The sequence below is a fragment of the Onychostoma macrolepis genome, chromosome 25 (assembly GCF_012432095.1).
Source record: "Onychostoma macrolepis isolate SWU-2019 chromosome 25, ASM1243209v1, whole genome shotgun sequence".
Classification (NCBI taxonomy): domain Eukaryota; kingdom Metazoa; phylum Chordata; class Actinopteri; order Cypriniformes; family Cyprinidae; genus Onychostoma; species Onychostoma macrolepis.
The window spans coordinates 17,336,846-17,358,312 of NC_081179.1; the positions used below are offsets into that span (position 1 = coordinate 17,336,846).

A 21,467-nucleotide genomic window follows, 5' to 3' on the forward strand; every position below is an offset into this window, starting at 1 on the left:
GAGTTCAGCGAGAGCGAGGTCTCTTTTATCTCCGCTGTGGTTCGTTTGAGAATTTACTGCGCCGAGTGACCACAAAGAGATACTGCGTGACACGATCGTGTTGAATCATCGCTCTCAAAGTCTGCTTAGTTTCAGAAACCAGATTCCTGAAAGACTGGATGGAAACGCCAAAAAGAAATAGTTCATAAAATGATTAAGTTCTGACAGTGTAAAATTCAAAGCCAGCAGAACAGAGTTGAACACTGTTTCGTTTCAAAAATAAATGTAACTCTTTGTGACATTCTAGAGCAAGAAAAAATGCCAATGAGGTTAGAAAAATAAACTCAACTGAAGATATTTTCTATGAAAACATTTTGCATCCCACTTAAATTTATCTTGTTTTAAGGATGTTTGGCTTTTTACCAGAAAACAAGGCAAAAATGTTTTTTTTTTCCTCAGTGCAAGACATTAGGGAAGACTTCAGAGCTCACATATGTATTCTAGTTGTCATCTTTGTGTGGCATATTACGTCAAAACAATACCAGCTATGGTATTTTACCAAAAGCAATGCTTACAATTGCAAATTTTAGAAAGTACAGTTTATTTATTTTTTTGAAAAATATAGTTTCTTATTCACTCTCTTTTCTCTCTTTCCTTGGGAGGAGTAAAAATGTGTGTGTGCTCGTCTTCATCCTCATCCTCATGTGTTATTTATATTCGGCTGTGATTGTCTTCCTGGTGTTTTAGTCGGCTGCCCATCTCCTCCCAAGCCTCCGTTTGATGAATATTTCAAACAGTAAAAATGAATTTAAAAAGGCGCTGTGAGTTGGGTCTCGTCTCCAGAGATGTGCGGATGGCACTTAGAGTGCAGTCGACTCCTCGCTCTGCCAGGCAGATCATAAGGCCTTCTACCCAGCCGATGACCTCCGCTGCATCTACAGCCACAGCCACGTCAGACAGCCTCTTTTTGGGTCAGGAGGCCAAGCAGCAGATAAGGGTGGCCAAAATCAGAACTTTAATGCATTGCTTACACTGTAGCATGCTTCACTACATAGTGATTCAGAAACGTTTTCCTATTATAAAGCAGTGAAATTAGAAAAATGATCAGAAAACCTTTTACATTTCAAATGCATTTATTTTTAAAAGGGGAAAAAAAGATGTTTCTAGTTTTTTTTTTTTTTTTGGTTTTGGGTCGTCAAATCGCAATGCTGTGATTGACATTCATTTGTTTTGTTTTTTCAGAGAGCGTCGTTCAGGATGATATGAATAACTACATCAGTCAGTATTACAGTGAGCCAAGTAGCGGTAAGTTCTTTTATTTTTTTGCTTATTTACTTATTTAGATTGATCTATGCTTATAATATTTGCATATTTATTGCCAAATGTATCCTTTAGATACATTGCAAACAATTGCTTACATGCATTGGATGCATACATCCAAAATATTAATTGACTGATACAAGTTTTTCATCGGCTGATGCCAATATTTAGATAGCAAGGTGGATTATGGGTCATAAAATGTTGATACAGTATATGTAATATAATATAGTGAAGTATGCGATTATATAATAAACATTTTAAAAAAAAAAGGCAAATGAGATGTAAAATAATCAGTGCTGTCAAACGATTAATCGCATCCCGAAAAGTTTGTTTACATAATATGTTTGTGTACTGTGTGTTTTTGTTTATGTAAATAAACGCACATACAGTATATATTTTGAAAATGTTTACATGTATTTACATGTCTATATTTATATAATTCATAATATAAATGAATATATTTAATATATAAACAACATTTTTCAATTTTTTTCATATATTATGTAAACAAAAACTTTTATTTTGGATGCAATTAATCGCGATTAATCGTTTGACAGCACTAAAAAAATATAGGAAATAATGAAATAAAACATTTGTACAATATTTACTTGAAACCAGTGTTATTTTAGTATGATTAAGATACTATTATAATTTTTATTAAAATTTTAAATTAGTTTTTATTTTAATATTTTCTGGGGGTTCTGTTTCAGAGTTTTAGCAATTTTGTTGTGTTCATTTTTAGTTGTTTTTTATGTGTGTGTGTATATATATTTTTTTTTTCAATTTTTTTTTTTCAAATTTTTTTTTTTTTCAGTTTTAGTTATCAAGTTAAACTAAATTAATATAAGAAATGTTGACTTGGCAACTAGCTGAAATACATATTTTAAATTTATTTTTGCTTTAAATTTAGTTTCAGTTTTAGTTATCTATAATAACCCTGCTTGAAATTCCCTCAAATATTCCATATCAGTCTGAAGATTACACCCTATTGTTCAATCAAGTACGGTAATCATTTGATCTCAAAATGCCAAAAGGTCTGGCTCATGTATGAGCTGAGCACTGGTACTGTTGCTTAAATATTTAGGATGGCACTCATTCACTAAGTTATACTATCTGTTGTACACACAGACATCGGGGTGCCCGACCCTGCTGCACGTGTCATAACCACAGCAGCCATCGATGTCCACCTTCCTACCAACCCCAACCAGTTGCCACCGTCCCTCGTCAGTGCTGACGGCCCAGGCAGTGGCCAGCAGCGCACGGGCAGCTCTGTAAGTGAAGCATCCAGCACGACCATGTCCCGGTCCAGCTGCAGCTTCACAGCCCGGCAGCACAGCGTCAGCAGCCACACGCTGGGCTCCACAACTGACTGCAGCTCTACCGTACGGGAGGCCTCCACCTCCGACTACAGCGGCCAACGCTGCTGCCCTCCTCCATACTGCAGCCCTTTGACCCTCGGCACACAACCGGGTGTCCACGACCCCAGCGCGGTGGTCAAAGAGCTGCTCTCTTCCCTGTCTGAGGACTCCTGCCTGGCGCAAAAAGGCAGGGTGGACCCGGTCAACCTTAAATTGCCCAGTCCGGCAGGGTCAGTGAAGGCCAGTCCGGAACTGGAGCACAGGGTGAACATATACAACAAGAGAAACCAGGAAAGTCTGGGCGTATTCCAGACCAAGCCACTAATTCACCTGCAGGGGACCGAGCCATCTCTGGAAGAGAAGTACAGGCTTATGGAGCCGGCAGATACTCCACTGAGCCATATACCGGACACATAGAGCATGAAGTTTAGGACGGTGACCAACAACACCAGCTGAAGCAGCCTCTCTCTTGGCCTCTCTCTCTCTCTATATCGCTTACTCACTGGCTGTGTCGGAAACATGAAAAATCATGCCTTCACTGACAGTATCCTGAGGTAGGAAGGCATCAAGGCATATCCAAGTCTAATGTTTGTGGAACATCCTCTACTGAAAGAGTGTGACTAGCCAAGTAGTTTCAGAGGCAGTGTAAATGGCTTCTGGTAAGCCACCTTCCTGCAGAGTTCAGGTCCAGATCTGCTCCAACACACCTTCCCGTAGTTTTCAAGTAATCCAGAACACCTTGGTTGGTTGGTTCAGGTGTGCTTGATCAGGGTTGGAGCTAAATTCTATGTGAAGGTAACTCTCCAAGAGCAGGGTTAGCTACCCCTGCTTCTTCTTGCAAGATTAATAGGAATTGCCTTGTCACAAATGATACAAAAATAAAGGCTGGAATACAATACGTGCCTTTTAAAATCTGAACAGTAAGTATCATACACTTGTTAACTTTGTAAATGGTTACAGAAAAAAACACAGAAAGGATCACACACTACCAGACTTTCATAGAACTCATGCCTTGTTGATAGAAAATGAAAACCGTATTTGTTCTAAAATCGGCTCAAACTATTAAACAAGTCGGATACCTTCTAACTGGATGGAATCATAGTCTGAAGCTAAAAATCCATGCCTGTCAAGAAAAGCGATTTTCTGTGAAATTGGTCAACTCCAAATGACCAAAATCTGCAGACTTGTTCTGACTGTTGGTAACTAGAGAGCCACAATACTACAGAGTTCAACTCCAACCCTAATCAAAGACACCTGAGGAAGCTAATCAAGGTCTAAGGGTTACTAGAAAGCTACAGGCAGGTGAGTTTTTAATCAAGGCTGGAGCAAAACTCTGCTGGGATGCAGGTCTCCAGGACTGACGTTGGCCACCCCTGTTCTAGGCAAAAGTCATAAAGTTGTATTCCAGCCTTAAGTTTCTGTCAGACTCTGCAGGAAGGTGGCTCCAAACGAGCTGGATTGGACAACCCATTAACCATCTCAGGCCATGTCCACACGTACACGGGTATTTTTATAAACTGAGTTTTTCCTTCTTCCTTTTTTCAAAAAAATCTCCGTCCATATGAAAACGCAAACGCATGCTATGAAATACTGTCAAGAGCATGCCAAACCACCAGGTGGTGATATAATCTCAACCGTAAAGCCATGTTCGCCATTCAGAAGCCTGAAAAAGTTTCCAGTAGGTAGAGATAACAGTGCATGCTCCGACGTCACAAGCCAAAATCTCTGTCTACAGAACACTGCAAATGGAGTTTTTGAAAATCTTCACCCTGGCAGGAGTTTTCAAAAATGTTCGGTTTCAGTGACCTGGTGCAGCATTTGCGCGAGGACGAACGGTCAAACCGCATAGAAAAAGCTGCGGTTTTGAAAACAACCACGTTCATGTGGACAGGGCCTCAGATGGCCATTGTGCTTTTTACACCAGTGTTTCTTCAACCCTGTTCTTGAAAGTACATCAAAGGCATTTTTGCCTTTTTATTAGGATAGGACACCATGTAAGACAGGAAGCAAAGTGGGAGAGAGAACGGGGCGGGATCGGGAAAGGTCTGCGTGCTGGGACTCAAACTCGGGACACCAGGGGCCTCATTTATAAAGCGTGCATACGGTCAGATTTGATCTTAGAGTGTGCGTACGCTTAAATCCATGCCAACGCACATATTTGTAAAAACTGGCTTTGACGTGGAAAAGTGCTTAGCGTCACGTCAGGGTCTGAGCAGATGTACACACTTTTTCTTGTTCGAGTACTGCAAGTTTTTTTAAATGTAAGCTGTTCTTGCAGCTCGCTATTCTAAATTAAATAATTTACATGTTAATGACATTAATTAGGAGTCGTTTCCAAGACAGAGCTGAAACCATTCATTTGCGCACAAAGTTCAATATCATTTGCGATTCGTTGGCTTAGTTCACACTGCAGGTCTTAATACTCAGATCGGATTTTTTGCGCTGTTGTTCACATTGTCATTTAAATGCGACTGCCATCAATCTCATGTGTGAACCGTATACGGCCCTGAAGTGACAGACGCAGCGCACTGTGTTTGCGGAAATAAAAATGGATGCTGCTCGTGTTAAGCAATTTTTAAGTTAATGTGCAATTGGAGCCTAAATAACGAAGTGATAAGAAGAAGAAGAATATTAAGAAGAAGGAGAAGCACGATTTCCTCCAGCGTAGAATTGTGGCGTCTGTCGCATTTCAATGACGTAAAAATCACATGAAATGCGACATGGCCGTTCAGACAGAAGTCGCATTGCAAAACATCGGATATGTATCCGATTTAGGACCACATATGAAAGTGGCCTGGGCCTGATTTGAAAAAAATCGGATTTGTACTGTTCAGACTGTCATAAGAAAATCAGATATGGGTCACATTTGGGCAAAAAGTCGGATTTGGGCCACTTCAGCCTGCAGTGTGAAGCTATTTCACATCTGAAAGAGATGCGTACGCATATTCAAGAAATGATCGCAAGATCAATTTTAGGATGGTTTCTGTGCAACATTTTATAACTGAGACCCCAAGCACAGATTTGAGGAGCCCTGCCTTAAGGTTTACCTTCATCCAAAAACTTTGAGTGATTGGGCAGCAGTTTCTTTGTTTCGGACACAGCCAATCTGTCTTTCTCTTTCTGTGTCAAACAGCACTATGATACTCTCTCCCAGGTTCCATGTTCTCAGAAAGGGGCACAGGAAGTGACATGAGGATAATGCTCTCTGCTACCCGCCTCATGCAACGTTCCTCCTTACAGATGCACATTTCTCTCTCTCTCTCTCCAACTCTGCAAGAGCACTTGAACTGTGTCACTCCTGCCAAAATTGCACAACCTTCCAAGGAGTCAGGGAGAGGTACTTTGGGAGCCATCATTGGAAGATCCTTCAGGAATTTCAGTGTGTCTGTTGGGCGAGTGGTGTATGAAACCAGCAAAAACACACTCTTTTAGACGGTAGACCAATATTGGAGTGTGGCTGGAAGACTTATCATGTGTTCTCATTCAGGGTGGCGTGGGAGGGAGTTTTTATTTGTCGATTTGTTTATTTGTACGAAATGTAACTGACACACAATGTACAGTCCTTTTCCCCCAATGCTGCAGGGTTACATTTGATCCGTGTTCAAATGTCAAGCTGTGTGACTCAGCCAAATTTCTTACCTTTGCCTTTCTTACATTACTGATGCTGATGTTTGTATTCAAATTCTATGCGAGAAAAAAAGTGCTAAACTCAAGTATTTTTAAAACACGGAGAGCAAACGATAGGCGAACATTTCAGGTATACAGTATTAGAAGATTTTTATGAGAAATTATGGTTAGAATGTTGTCATAACCCTAAACCTTAACCCCCACCCCAATAGCATGAGCCTTCGAAAAGATCTATCTGCTTTCTGACTAAGGCAAATTAATCCTGTGTTATCGACAAGGGATTTTATAAACTGATAATGGGAGAGATTGTCAAGCAATTAAAAGTTGGTAAATTCAAACTTCCGGTGTCATTTTTTTGTTGTAGTAAACGTGTATGGTCGGAATTGCTTACAGTATCATTTGTTCTGTTTTCTAGAATGCAGAATGCTAAAATATGCACATGCTAATGGTCATGTGAGAATGAGTAACACAACCAAAGCACAAGTACAAACAGAAGTATGTTTATTGGATCACTTCAGTGAACATTCAGGGCCAGACAACTACATTATTAAAATATAACAAACAAGTTATTTCCACAAATATATGACAATATGTAAAGACAGCCATGTGCAGCTGCTGTATAAATGAGCTCTACACTACTGAGGTCAGTATACTGCAGGGGTGTCCAATCCTGCTTCTGGAGGGCCAAAGTCCTGCATAATTTAGCTTTGAGACACCAGCCTGGATGTTTCTAGTGATCCTGAAGATCCTTACTAGCTGGCTCAGGTGTGTTTAATTAGGGTTAGAGCTGAACTCAGCAGGACAGTGAGTATCCAGGAGCAGACTTGGACAACCCTGAATTAGCCAAAGACTGCAACAACAATGGTTAAAAACCCAACTTTGAAAAACAGAAAACCCCTGGCCATGTGTCACTTAATTCTTTTATTAAAAGAAATGGTTTAATGTTTACATTAGCTATTGTAAGTAAATGTGTGTTCTGGAGAAAAATCACATTCAGGAAGTGAGCATCAGTGGAGCGTTGGCTCAGAGCTTCTTAAGGCAGGTTCCTAGTGAAGTTCTCCAGGTGAGTACCATCTTCTTGAGGAGCATCACTTTTTCAAGGCTTCGGTCAACTCAGGTACAACCTAGAAATGGATACATTGATAAATAAACAGGCCCAACTCTTTCAACACCCTGGCCCTGTTTACACCTGGTTTTAAGATGCGTTTTTGATCTGATGCCAAGTGGACAAAGCTACATAAAGGTGTAAACAGGATCTGAAACTTTTTGAGCGAGTCCACTTTTGACCAAATTCAGAGGTAGTCTAAGGGTCTGTTTGCACCTGGACACTTCATGCGTTCTCTGATTGGATAGCTATCTGATTTGTTAAAATGGTTCCATTTCCACTTGGCAACATAAATGTGTCTCCGCAAAACGGATACAATCCCGATCTTCAATTCTCACGCTTTATGCAAATTTAATGTTCACGTCAACGAAAGCAACAGATATGCACTGCATTTTATTCATCCTCAGCTAATTTCAAGATCAAAGACAAAAAGCACAATATTCTCTTAGCAGTCCTGATTCTAACCAACCCACAGTGTTTGGCGTAGTCTTTGGCCTATCAGAACATAACAGAAAATGAAATGGAGCAGCAGCTTTCATTTGTCTCATTTTCATTCCCATATAAAATGTGCAAGCTTATTTCGCATATATATATATATATATATATCCGCCCATAGACCCTCCCTTCAAAGAAACCGGGTCAGATGTGGTCAAATGTGGACAAAACACCAGGTGTAAATGGGAATGTGCGTCTCCCTCATCTGCTTGTGATCTGATTGACCAAAACCAAGTGTAAACAGGGTCCCTTAAAGCAGAACCCATTTGTATCCGTCAACCTTTTCTCCATTGTTTAAGCACCCTAGGCACAATGGTTGTCATTTGAGAACATCCTGAACCTTTCCTATACGTCGAGTTTCTCATCCAAAACCGAGGTGCTCCCATATTCCAGAGCGCCCTGAAAAACTATATCATCACCCCAATATGTCCCCGGCTCACTTTTCAACCTAAGGAAGGAGGAGAAAGCCCATACATTTTAATCAGTTATCCGAGGAGTGATCATGTGTAAGCTGATCTGAGAGCCGGCCCTGCTCGCCAGCACTGCCCATCGTCAGCAATCACTTTTACACAGTTTACCTGCACACCTGTGTCTAGCACGCACCGCCTGAATAAAAGATGAACGACAGGGCAAACACAGGGAAATAAACGATTCTAGCGTTACACAAGGTAAACACCAACAACAGATGGACGTGGTGTGTGTGTGTGGCAGCCCTCTGGCACCGTAAGCGTGTGTGCCACCTTGAACTATGGCGCAGTCGGGCGTGTAAAGCTCTGGTGAGAGGAGACAGAAAATAAAGGTGAAAAACTACACCCGCACACTTGTGCCGACTATCAATTACTTTTCTGCTCCGAAAGAAGTAGTTGTTGTGTATAAGGCTTCTGGTTGGAGCCACGAGTCGCCACTGATTAATTCAGCAACTCAATAATTCAGAAGTTGCACACTCTCCATTAGGTGGAATAATGCTCCCTGCAAAATTTAAAAGGGAAATATGGGACAGCTTTTTTGAGTCGCTCTGGTTTTGGTTGTAGATGGGGTTTGGCTGAAGAAATTAATACCGGGTCATTTGAAATTTACAACGCTATTAATAATAAACTTGAACGGTACGGCTGATTGTCTGAGGCACTGGATTAAAATGTCTCTGATGACCTGACGAGGATCTTTTGTGCAAATGAGATCTGTGTTTTAGAGGAAGAAGATTGCATCTTTCTTGTTACGTTTACTTTAGCCTTAGTTGGAGCTTCAAATGGCAAAAGGCCTCTCACCCCTGTCCTGAGGAATTGGGCCCATTTTTATTTTTGGACACTTATTGATGAAATACGAAGTTCAGGTAGGGATGGTGTCACATCAGTGTCCAAAAAATAATTAAAAAATAAAACATTTGTTTTAACATAAAAAAATAAAAATAAAAAAAAAGGGTTAGTATTCTCTCTTTGGAGTTGATTTTCATGGTGTTTTTATCTTCATGAGGAGATTTGTGTTAAATACTTGCATTTAATCAATTCGTTTAAATAAATTCAACTAAATATAACATGGGCTGTTAAGACATTTCATGTAACTAAACAGAATTTTAAAACATCACGTTACAACAAATAATAAAAAAAAACAATCATTATAATAAAATTACGTAAACTATTATTGTAAATTATTATAGGCTGATCAATAAAATATAAAGTGCTTAAAATATCAAGTGCTCTCTAATAACAATTATTAGAACACTAGCCCCCGGTTTCAGACTAAACTAAAATGTAAGTCTGAGCTGTTTAAACTGAAAGAAACTTGCACTGACTGATCTTACAATTTATCAGTGCTTTTGTTTTGTCTCAAGGTGCACCCCAGTAATGTTTTTTTTCTAAGCAAGTTTATAAAAATTACTTAAATGTCCTAATTGAACTATGGCCTAATCCTGGCTTAGTCTAAGCCCTGTCTGTGAAACCAGGCCTAGGATTTTCACCAGCTAAAAAATGGTTAAGTTAAAGTATATACATATTTTTTTATTATTATTATTATTCTTTATTTATTCATTTATTCATCCAAGTTGGATTCAAACCTGCATTTCCTACATGAGCACCACAACTCGCTAATTGCTAGGTCACAGCTACAACTAGGAATCTTACCTTAAACAGATCTGCCACTAGGCCATAGTCAGCCACCTGGAAAATGGGGGCTTCTGGGTCCTTGTTGATGGCCACGATGGTCTGTAAAACAATTAAATAAATTATTAAGCATGGTGGGCTGTATTGAATAGAAAGCCTCTATAAGCTGAGCGCTGATGGACTATAATCTCCATAATTCCCAAAAGTCAATTCCCAAAACAAGTGCAGTAGTAACAAAAAATGCTAACACATGTAAATATCTCATCAGCATGATGCTCCTATATGCAACATAAGGAGGAAGATGGTTGTGATGGGCTCTGACAGATAAAGCAGTGCTACCAGAAACTCGATTCCAGAGATGCGGAATGGAAAATGCAGATGAATTATGGATGCAGGTAAAAGGCTCCTCCAGATCGCTTTTAAAACACTTCATATATTCCAATACAGCGACACACTTAAGAGTGAGTTAACTTGGCGTATTCTGGAGACTCTTGGAGACACCGTCGGTCATGGGTGGGGTTTCCTCTGATTGCAGATGTTATCACAAAAAATGCTATCTTCTTAGTGTACTACAGTGTGTGGGTGTGTATTTTGACATGTATTACTAACTGTACCTTGCTATCCTTCATTCCAGCAAGATGTTGGATGGCTCCAGAGATGCCAACCGCAATGTACAGCTCCTGTGTAGTAATCAAAAAAGTATTTAAATGATTTTAAAAGGGAAATATCATACAAATCAGCAATTTATTGCTCTTTTGAAATAATGTCACATTTATGACCGCCCATATTTGCATTTCACTGCCTATTCAGTACTCAGCTTATGAAGGGCCAGTAGTTTTCACATGCAAAGTAATTAGCCAATCATAACAGAGGTCATTTACATAAATCTTAAGGGAACTGTGTAAACATAGGCTATTTAACCCTAAGGGTCAGTGAGAGGGTCAAAAAGGCTCTTGAAATATAAATTACAGTTATTGTTTTTTGTTGTTGTTGAAGAAATCTTAAATAAGTGGATTTTGAAAATGAAATGCTTACAATAGAATACAGTTCCATGAAATAATCATAAAAATATTTTTTAAAAGTATACATACACGTAGATTAAACACTTTTTTAATATTATTTTATCTATCTATCTATCTATCTATCTATCTATAAATCCTGGCCAATAATCATGTATTATATTCATTTAAATCAAATGATATTACTTTCTAAACCTCTTTAAATTTAACATTAATAACAGATAAACCGTAAAGCAAATCAAATAGTTTCTCTCATTTACCATACAAACATATTATAACACAAAATTCTCTCTTCACGTGCAAAAGTAGCCAGTTATGAATTAATTGTGATGCTCATTTAATATGCTTTCAGAATCACGTTATGCACAAGCCTGATTGGCTAACGCCCCTGGCAACAATATGGTGTGCCATGTTTCAATTAGAAGCACTTAAAATGAACTGCAACAAGCCTGGTGCTTAAAATTAAATCATGAGCTAGACTCCAGCTTGCATATTATACAGAAATGTGACTGAAAACCCTCAACAAGCGACAGTTTAGGGACAGCACAGGTTGCTATTGATACAATAACGAAGGACGTTTAAAGCTGTAAATCTGAGCTAAACCGGGCAGGATCTCGACGTTGGCACGGAAGCGCTCTGCTGACCTCGCGTCCCAGAGTACAGGCCACAACATCCTCACAATTACTCAAAAGAGGAGCACTTGGGGGATGTGGCAGGGAGCACCCCCTCGCCTCCACCCTTGTCCCGAGGGAGTGGTACATCAGTGGCTCTCAGCTTAATGCACTGCTCCATGAATATTTCAGTGCAGTTTAATGTGGCTGCAGCTCTCTCCCGGGGGCCACCGCTTCAATTTGCGAACACGCAGCCGGCCGGCCGGAGCTCTAAAAGCCAGTGGGAGAGGAAGGAGGGCAGGGCTGGTGTTTCAGATGGGCTGAAGTGATGGAGACCTGCAAATATTTCAATATCTACTACAGGATGGAGGAGGTTGTAGTGGGTGGTGGATCAAAGTTTGCTGAAGATTTCTTGTAGTTATCAGAAAACTGTTGCCAAGCGTCTAAAAGCCAATATGATCTTTGACATCCTCCACCTCCCCATTTACATTCTTTTTTTTTCTCCATCAAAATGTAATTTCTTCACCTCTAAAAGACTTTTTACGCTGATGTAACAAAGGCTGCACAGGCGAGGAAAAAACAGTATTAACTAAAAATCTCAGTCTAACATCTTGTTTCAATCAAATCAACTCCTGCACTAATGTATTTCTTGCTGAATGTTTCAATACACAAGAAACAGAAAAATCTGTGAGATTATGAAAATTGGTACTTTACATAAATAGGGCACAAAAGGGGACTGAATGCGTGGAAACCTTCCTACCATACAGCTTGGTTTTATTTATTTTTCAATAACTTTTGTGTGAAAGATGGTTCTTAAAGGGGTCATATGATGCTATTTTAAAGATCATTATTTTGTGTATTTGGTGTAACAGAATATGTTGACATGCTTTAATGTTCAAAAAACACATTATTTTTCAAATACTGTACATTATTGTAGTTCCTCTATGCCCCGCCTCTCTCAAACGTGTCGTTTTCTACAAAGCCCCTCCTTCCGACAAGTGCAGTCTGCTCTGATTGGCCAGCTGACACAGTGCATTGTGATTGGCTGAACACAAGCACGCGTCGAAAATGTAACGCCCCTTACAGTAATCGCAAGCTTCAGGTTTCAAAGTAAATATAAAGACAGTTAATAATGTCATTAGTTTTACCATCAGTTCAAGCCCGAGAGGGGAACAGAGTCACGTGACACACACAGTGATGAAGCTTGTATGTATTTGCCGTACACAAGTACACAGTTAAGACAGCTGAGTCCACTGTGATGTGACCCTGTCTCTCTCTCTCACACACACACACACACGCGTTACTCTACACTGCGCAAAACTCCGCATTTGAACAGTCAGCAAATACTTAAACTATTAACAAAACATACTTACAGTCACTGATTCAGAAGCGCCAGACTGTCATCGCAAAGTCGGAACTGACCTTTTTTTCAGAAATAGCCTTTGTGCAGCCAGCCTTGTCCTCTCCTACGTTCATGAAACTGTCCTCCATAAAATGCGTTACACAAATTCAAACATTTGGGTTGTGCCGTTCTGTTCACACAAATCTTAACCAATGATTCCTAATTGCATCTACTACCGGAAGGCCAAATAAAGTGCTTTTGCGTTCGCATAGAAACACACACCATCTCCCTGACATGGCTGCATCAACACTACTGCGGTTACTGAAACCACGCCTTCTTTCTTTGCGCGCACATTTTGGGCAGCATTACGCAAATATTTCCACATCGTGATGTAGACATGTGGGGCGTGTTTGAATGAGGCGTTTCAGCCTGGTCTGGATCAGCCTTATCTTTTAGATAGAATAAATCCTTTTGTGGGAGACTTTGAGCTTTGCAACTCTGCAGATCTTATACATGCACAAACAGCTACAGAACACACTAAAGAAAAGGAAAACAAGAAATCGCATCATATGACCCCTTTAACCTTCAGAAAAAGTTGAATGGCACCCTAAATATTACAAGCTAAACTAAATATTACAAGAGAAAATGGAAGGTTAAATACTGGTTTAAAACTTTGAATAAAACAAAAAAAAATACACACAAAAAAAGAAAAAGAAAAAAAATTCATAAATATTTTGTTAATATTCTTAAATTTTTTTGCTCTCATTTTAATTTTACTTCAAGTTTTAGTAATTTTGTTTTGGTTATAGCTTCAGTTATTTTAGTACATGAAGTTAAATTAAATGAAAAAGAGATGTTGCATTGGAAATGAGCTGAAATTAAAAAACGTTTTAAAGTTAACATTTAATTTATTTAGTTATTATTTAGTAAATTTTATTATAACGTTTATTTTATTTTGAGTAACAAGTTTAATATATATATATATATATATATATATATATATATATATATATATATATATATATATATATATATATATATATATATATATATATATATATATATATATATATATATATATATATATATATATATATATATATATAGTTAGTTTTTTTTTTTTTTCTCCCACTATAATAACCCTGGTAAGGACTAGCTAGTTTGGCACCAGATGTTGTTTTGTAGTAATTAATAAACGTATTTATATTTCCAAAAACTTTAAATCAACAAAAATTATTTTTTCTTACAATATATTGGACAATAGGGTTGAAGAGTTATATAAATTATAATTACACTACAGTCAAAGCTACTCCACATCATACTTAAATAGTTGTATTTGCAACAACATGGTGCTCATCTTTAAATGTGCATTTTACACAAAAAAAAAAAACTGCAAAAAACCTCCAAATCATGTACATCCAGACATCAAAACATCACCCTGAGGGCTAAAAGATTATGATTAACCACAAAAGGCACATTCAATCGACCCAAAACAACACTCATCTATCTTGACTCGAGTTCATTTCACTGGACTCTTCGCCAGCAGAACTCATTCGGGACTTGTTCAGGGTGAATACTAATGCACAACGGTCGCGTTGCGCTTGACAAGCTTGTCAAAACATTTAGAGAATTGGGTTTGGGGCTGATTTGCCCAGTTTGAGCTCGGGGCGGACCTGTGCGGTGCACGGCTCCACTAATGGCTCTGGTAAATCATTTAGAAGCCGGAATGTGCCATTAACTACATCACAACGCCTCAAAGCTCCGCTAATGTGTGGATAATGACAGCAGGGAGGTCCCACTCGCAGCGGATAATGGAAAATTAACCTTTTTAAAGGGCAAAATGGATCCATCTTTCTGGACTCAAACAGAAACAACAATTAGATGTTGTTGTATTCAAAGTGGAGATGGTTTATCAAGCCTAAAAAGCTGGCGGTTTTATAACTTTGGGAGATTTTTTTTTTTCTTTTCTCTCTGTAGAGGCAATTAGTGCATATGACAGACTGTAGGACATACTGAGAAATCAGACAACTGGTTTAGGACAGCGATACTTACAGGAGCCACAATCTTTCCAGTCTGTCCAACCTGCATGTCGTTGGGAACATAACCAGCATCAACTGCGGCTCTGGAGGCACCGACTACAAGAACATTTTGGTGGTTTCATTTTCAATTCATATAGCTTGATTAGAAACTAACACTAAAGATTGAACCTAGAGTAAAAATCAACAAAACAAACGTCATACCAGCTGCGTTCATTTTGTCGGCGAGGTCGTAGAGCAGTTTGAAGTTCTCGCCGCTCTTCAAGCCCCTCCCTGTTATGACAGAAAGACGGCAGATGGGCATAAAATATGAAATTACTGACAAGGTTATGACTCAAGTAGGATCAATACCGTCTCGGTTTACTATTGATTTTCTGAGCAAAAAAAAAAAAAAAGCTGGAAATTTCTAGGGAATACCCAACATCATGACCTACGGTTCAAACAAACAATGAACGTAAACACAAAGATGATGTAGTCCCTGTGGAAAGCAGTTTCAGTTTATTGAAATGTATTGATGTTATTTTTCTTTGATTAAGCAATAAAATGAGAGTTTGTGCTTCATTGCTTTTATAAATCCATATAAATCCAAGTAAGTACATAGAAATATCAAATTACATGATATGTATATTTTAAGTTATTTTACTTAGTCATACCAGCCTCAAAAGCTATATACGTGGCAAAAAGACAGTAATAATACAATATACAAGGAGCAATTCTTCCATCATAATAACAGTTATTATAACAGTGAATGTAAACACAAAGGTGATATAGTCCCTGTGGAAAGCAGTTTTAACTGCAATTATTATTTTTCTTTAAGCAATAAATTATAAGAGTTTGTGCCTTATTGCTTTTATAAAACAACTTGTTTAGAATAAAATTATAATACAAAAAAAATACAATTAAAAAATGAAATGTTTAATTAAAATTAACTTTTAAAAGAAAATTAATGACATGGTAACCTACTGCTAGATTTGGAAGCCTCCAAATACCATCTGAAATTTTCTTCTAAAATTAGCATTTTTCTCAGACTCCTATATTTATGTTCAGTTATTTCTGAATAAAATCATTGTATAGTAACATTAAAAGCAGCTCAGGCCAGTAAAATATGGAGGTACCTTACTGCTTGAAAAATGGTGTAGTGAAGTGATATAGCTAGGTGACCAGGTTATCGTGTTATGTTATTATAGCATGTATTTCAAATGTAGCTGAAACACCGAGTTAACTATGCATTCTATAACATGCATTAGTTAATATTAGGACACTTTCCTGTTAACATCCACTGGATGATTGTGGTTCTAGTGCGAGGTTCTTACCTCCAGACACCACAACTTTAGCACTGGTGAGTTCTGGACGGTCACTCTTGGTTAGAGTTTGTTCCAGCCACTCAGAGACTCCAACAGGGGCAGACGTAGAGACTGCAAAAGCAACAACATCTCGTGAGGAGTAGTCCAAATAAACAGGCCGAGTTGTTCCAAAATGCCCTTTACGACCAACGTTTAAACAAACTAGCCCATCAAAACCTCGGAGCAGAGTGGAAGATTATATACAACACTAAATACTATAAACCTTTGTGTGTGGTATCAAAGTCAGCGTGACCTTAAAGCAAAACATGAACAAACAACAGTGTGTTTAACTTTATCAAACAACTCAGTACCTTCCTCTGAAGATGCGCTGCCCCCATCCACGGCTGCAGGTTCAAAGGAAGTGCCTCTAACGGTGAAGACCTTGACGCTTTCATTGCACTTGACTGTGCTGAGGGCATTTCCTGTGAACGAAAAAAAAAAGGGGGAAAAGAAGTGTTTAAAATGACAAGAAATATTGCTAATAGCAAAATATATAGTATAACACAATATAAAACAAAAATAATTAAAAATTTAATTAAAAATATAAAAAAAAAAAAAAAAAAAACTAAAAATATAAGATATTTAGGATCAGTTTTTAATGGTGGACTCTCCCAGTATAAAGAAAAGCTTAGATTATTTTTTGTTAAAAGGAGCTTAGATTCTTTTTTATTATAGCTTGTAATAAGGTCATTAATGCATATTACTACACTGCACAATGAAAAACATATCATCATAAAATGTCCATTCAAATACTTTTAAGACAATTTAAGAAACTGTATTATAAATCATATGCACAGAACCTTCGTGGATCCCCCCCTGGTTGAAAACCTTGGACATAAATGATCACCACAAGTGGCAAACCACCACTTTTCATTTGATGTTTCGCATGAAAAACGTTTATATCGGATTTAAAATAACATTTAAATTTAAAAAGTCTCATAAATATTTTTTTTTTTTTTACACAAGCGCTTTGTGCTTGCCAAAGATAAAGTGGATGGAGTAATTAGGAAGTATTTATGGCAGTAGATTTAATGGATGAGAAACGGTGAACAGAAAAATAATACATGCAAAGTGGTACAAAAAGGCTCCAGGGTCCCCCTTAGATTTAAAAATGAAAATATACGATTTGTTTCAAGTCAGCGTGAGTCATTGCGTGTCTCCGTGTACGATGGCCAGACTCCTAAATCACAAACTGTGAAAAACGAGAAGGATATGGAACAAATTTGGAAGGTTATTTGAAAGCAAACAGGTTTAAAGCAAGCGTTTCATTGAGAAGTGCACACTTGCGCATGTTTACCGGCGTAAATGGTCCTCACAAAGGTGTCTGGAGATTTGATCTCAATGATATCTGAAATGGGAGCCACATCCAACTTGGCAGCCACTCTTGGAAGAAGATTCTACAAATAAAGACACACACACCCTTATTAAAGACAAACGGATGTATCCAAAGCTCTTGGACAAGTTCGAGCCATTTAAACATGTCCATTCTTATCTGCAGATGTGGTCAAATTTGATTTGTTTGGAAATAGCATTATTTCGGCAAGCATTGATCAAAAGCCAGTTTCACCGCATGTCTGAAAACTTTGGCCATCCTGCATCGCAGACGGAATAAATATCGTTGAGTCTGAAAAAGAGCTCTAAGTTATGTCTGGAGGTGAAAAATATTGCATAGTGGTAATTCAAGTGTTTTATATAGTGACATAATGAAACCAAATCCACCACTTAAGAATCCATCAAATAAAATACGTTTAGCCAGTGAGGAAATTGAGACTAATACATCTCTTTGGTCTGGGGTTAGGCTACATAAGATACTGTTTAATGTATTACAATTCAATTTAAATACCATTAGATCTGCTGCCTGACAGTTTGGCTGTGGAATGACAAATAACCGTGCATATAATAGAGCCGCACTTATTGAGGACGGACTTCTCCCACTATTCCAAAAGTAAGAAGCCTGATAGGGGCTCGGCAGTATGAGAGTTTCTAATCCATTTCACATTTGTGCTTTGGGAAATAATCAAATAACTTCTGAATGAGAGCAACTACAAAATCCTGCATTAAGCAAAGCAGAGCTACACTAATCATTGATGCAAACACGTGGAGTAAAAAAAAAAAAAAAAAAAAAGGATCAAGGAAAAATGCATGTAGATTTGGCACGACCACAAAAAAAGAAATTCTCAGCAAATAAAAAAAATATACATTTTTAGTTAGATTTTAAATTTTTGTTTTTTAAGTTCAGCTTTTTAATCCATTAGTTATCTGGTAAAAATTCACCAACAAATAAAAAAAATACCAACAAGGCAAAAACCGATCAAGGCAAAAAGTGAGAAAGTTTTACAATTTGTTCAGTTCATCATTAAAAAAAAAATAAAACTTTTAAATCAAATAAAGGCAAAGGCAGAAAATGTATTCAAATGAAAAATGTTTGTCATCAAATAAAAAAGCTCAAGGTAAAAAATTCAAAGAATCTGATAAAAGTTCACCATCAAATTAAAATTAAAAAATTAAGGCAAAAGTAAGTCAGTTTAGTTTGATCTGATAAAAGTATGTCATTAAATTAAAAAAAAATAAAATAAATGATCAAGGCAAAATATGAGTCAATTTTGTTCAATGGGATAAAAGTGTGTCATCAAATAATTATTATTTTTTTTAAAGTAAAAATATGCCATATGTCAGTGGAAAAAAAAAAAACATTAAGGCAAAGTATGTCAAATTTTTCAATTTGTCCAAAGAAACAAAACCCATCAAGGTAAAAAAAAAAAAAATTCAATCTGATAAAACTTCAGGATCAAAAATAATCAAGGCCAAAAAAAAATAAAGTGTGACATTTTTACAACTGTACAAAGTTTTTAATCAAAACAAAAGTTTGTCGAATTTATCAAAAGAAAAAATAAATTATGCTCAATCTGATTAAAGCTTGTCATCCTAAAAAAAACACCAAGGCAAAAAGGTCAATTTTGTTAAAAGTAATAAAAGTTTGTCATGAAAAAAAATCTAAATATAATTCATAATACTTAAAAAAAGGTTTGACATAAAATTAAAAGGAAAATAAAGCCAAAAATAATAATTGAGTTTGTTCAATCTGATAAAAGCTGGTCATTAAAATAAAAAGTGACCACATTGCTGTTTTCACCATGGTGTGCAAAAGACACAGGACGGCTCAATGACGATAAAGCAGTTGGGATAACACAAGAGTTACATAAACAAAATAAAAAACAAGCAAAAACAAAAATACAGCAGTTAAAATGTTAAATTAACATATGATGAAAGAAATTCAAATCTTTTCTGGCAAAATCTTGCTCAATAATAAAGACAACAATGTGTCACCCTTTCAGCCCAACTTCTTCAGCCTCGATCTTGAACTTACCTTTCCGAAAGCAGACGCTCCCGCACAGATGTGTGTGAAACTGAACTGTTTCTGGGTTGCCAAGATGAGAGGCGTCAGCTCCTCTGTGAAAGAAAGTTTTTAATTTAAAGCACTCAATACCTCCTTCCCTCAGCTGTCAGATGCTTTATGCAGAGTTACTTGTGTAAAGAACAGTACAACAATCAAATACTTTCCAAATTTATGAACAAAACCAAATCAAGTTGGGTTTACCTGGCAGTAAACCTTTGTAGGCTTCATGCTGGGCTACCAGAACTTTCTTCACCCCTTGAACTTTGGTCAACTGCTCTGCAACCTGTCCAAAAACCCATAATCATACCCTTGAAATCACTCTTTTAAAATCGCTACACACAAATCGATGTGCATGAACAGATAATACCTTTGCACAATTAGTTCCAGCAACCAAACAGGACACATCGCTGCCGAGTTTTGTAGCAGCAGTGATGGCGTTCAGGGTGATGGGGGTCAGCGTCTCATTATTGTGCTCGGCAACAACCAGAGTACTCTGAAACCTCTGAATCAGACCAGACTGGAAAGAAAAAACAGGTTTGGTTAACTACCGAATCTGATACAGTAAGATATAAATATCTGGCAGGCCCTTTCACCCAAATAACTGATAGGAGGAGACTATTTAATACAGTGCAGCCAGACATTGTTCTGTAGCCCACAGAGGTCATTAGAAATCTGAGACATAACAGAGATCTGATACTACTTAGGGTCTGACCTAATATATTAACATATCAAATGCAATGTAGGTCACATTTCAAATGCATTGTAGGTCAAACAGTTACGTAAGGACAGTGAAGAGGTTTCATAATGCACTGTTTACATATTGCATAACCTTGACAGATAGTTAGCAGGCTCTGTTTATTAACTAATCACATACCAGTGCCTAAAAGTGTTATGAACAATATGTCATGTTCATTAAATATTGTTCAAAAGGTCAATATTTCTGTTTAGAGCTATAAAAAGCTATGAGAATATATGGAATTTAACGCTTAACAGTTAGACGCCTAGCTAGCATACCATGAAAAATAGGTTAGCAAGGTAACCAAATATTTGACATTGCGTTTTAATGATCACATTTCAAAAACAACACAATAAAACAAGATTATATGGAAAGGAACAGCAGTTTAGTAACATATTGTACAACTTCTGCAGAACTGAATGAGCGAGTTAGCCAGCATGCTAAGCTATTCATTCAAGTATACTTCTGACTAGAAAGGGTAGAGAGAACGAGTAACAGCTTTAAAAGAAAGTGCGCAGTGGTTAATGCGTCGTTTCGACGGAATTGTCTTACCAACTGCCTGAGATGTGTCTTGTTTACTGCTTTGAGCATGATTGCAGCAGCACACTGTCAACAGCCACACTGTCACTGCTTTTGTAACAGGGGACAGAGGTTGAGCTGAGTTCTCGCGAGATCATAGAAGACACGCCCCCTCTTATGTAGAAGTCATTTTGTAACGGCTCAAATGTGTTTTTTTTTTGGTGGTAATCAGAGCCATATGTGCGTATAGTCAAAAATATATGTTTAAGAAAATGAATAAGCAATAAAATGTTAGTAGACATCGAAATAACTAATATAACTGTCTAATAGCAGAGTGGGCGGAGGCGGGGTGGATATTTAATTAGGGGGTGTGGTTTAATAGCCTTGATAATCTGTGGAGTTTCTAGTTCAAGAAGAGTTGGCTTTTACACGGAGACTGTAAACCTAACAGGGTCCACTGGACCCATGGTTACATTTTTATTAC

The 21,467-nt window shown here is 37.6% G+C and overlaps 2 protein-coding genes across 4 annotated transcripts in view; one reads left to right on the top strand and one right to left on the bottom strand.

Annotated features, from left to right (window-relative positions):
• Positions 1-6,622, top strand: part of tmem266 (transmembrane protein 266) — a 67,666-nt gene extending 61,044 nt beyond the window's left edge. For all 3 annotated transcript variants that reach the window (XM_058766832.1, XM_058766834.1, XM_058766833.1), the window contains 2 exons: positions 1,222-1,284; positions 2,428-6,622. In XM_058766832.1, coding sequence (XP_058622815.1) covers positions 1,222-1,284; positions 2,428-3,074 — 710 coding nt within the window. In that variant the 3' untranslated portion in view covers positions 3,075-6,622. The remainder of the gene's footprint in view (positions 1-1,221; positions 1,285-2,427) is intronic.
• A 146-nt stretch (positions 6,623-6,768) lies between these two features.
• On the bottom strand, positions 6,769-21,133 carry etfa (electron transfer flavoprotein subunit alpha). The gene is made up of 12 exons (XM_058766835.1): positions 21,017-21,133; positions 20,096-20,245; positions 19,930-20,011; positions 19,699-19,781; positions 17,629-17,728; positions 16,643-16,753; positions 16,302-16,403; positions 15,193-15,261; positions 15,005-15,087; positions 10,595-10,660; positions 10,002-10,082; positions 6,769-7,408 (listed from the first exon to the last, which is right to left on the bottom strand). Exons 1-12 carry the CDS (start codon positions 21,053-21,055, stop codon positions 7,373-7,375), a joined length of 1,002 nt encoding a protein of 333 aa, XP_058622818.1. The 5' UTR covers positions 21,056-21,133; the 3' UTR covers positions 6,769-7,372.
• Between the last annotated feature and the right edge of the window lie 334 nt (positions 21,134-21,467).

What these genes read in the sequence shown, in the direction of transcription:
- etfa (XM_058766835.1), bottom strand. Translation starts at nt 21,055, where the DNA reads ATGCTCAAAGCAGTAAACAAGACACATCTCAGGCAGTTG. An exon ending in GAGCGTCTGCTTTCGGAAAG is followed by an intron (nt 17,729 to 19,698) that starts GTAAGTTCAAGA and finishes CTTTATTTGTAG; the next exon opens with AATCTTCTTCCAAGAGTGGC. An exon ending in TAGTGGCAGATCTGTTTAAG is followed by an intron (nt 7,409 to 10,001) that starts GTAAGATTCCTA and finishes ATCCATTTCTAG; the next exon opens with GTTGTACCTGAGTTGACCGA.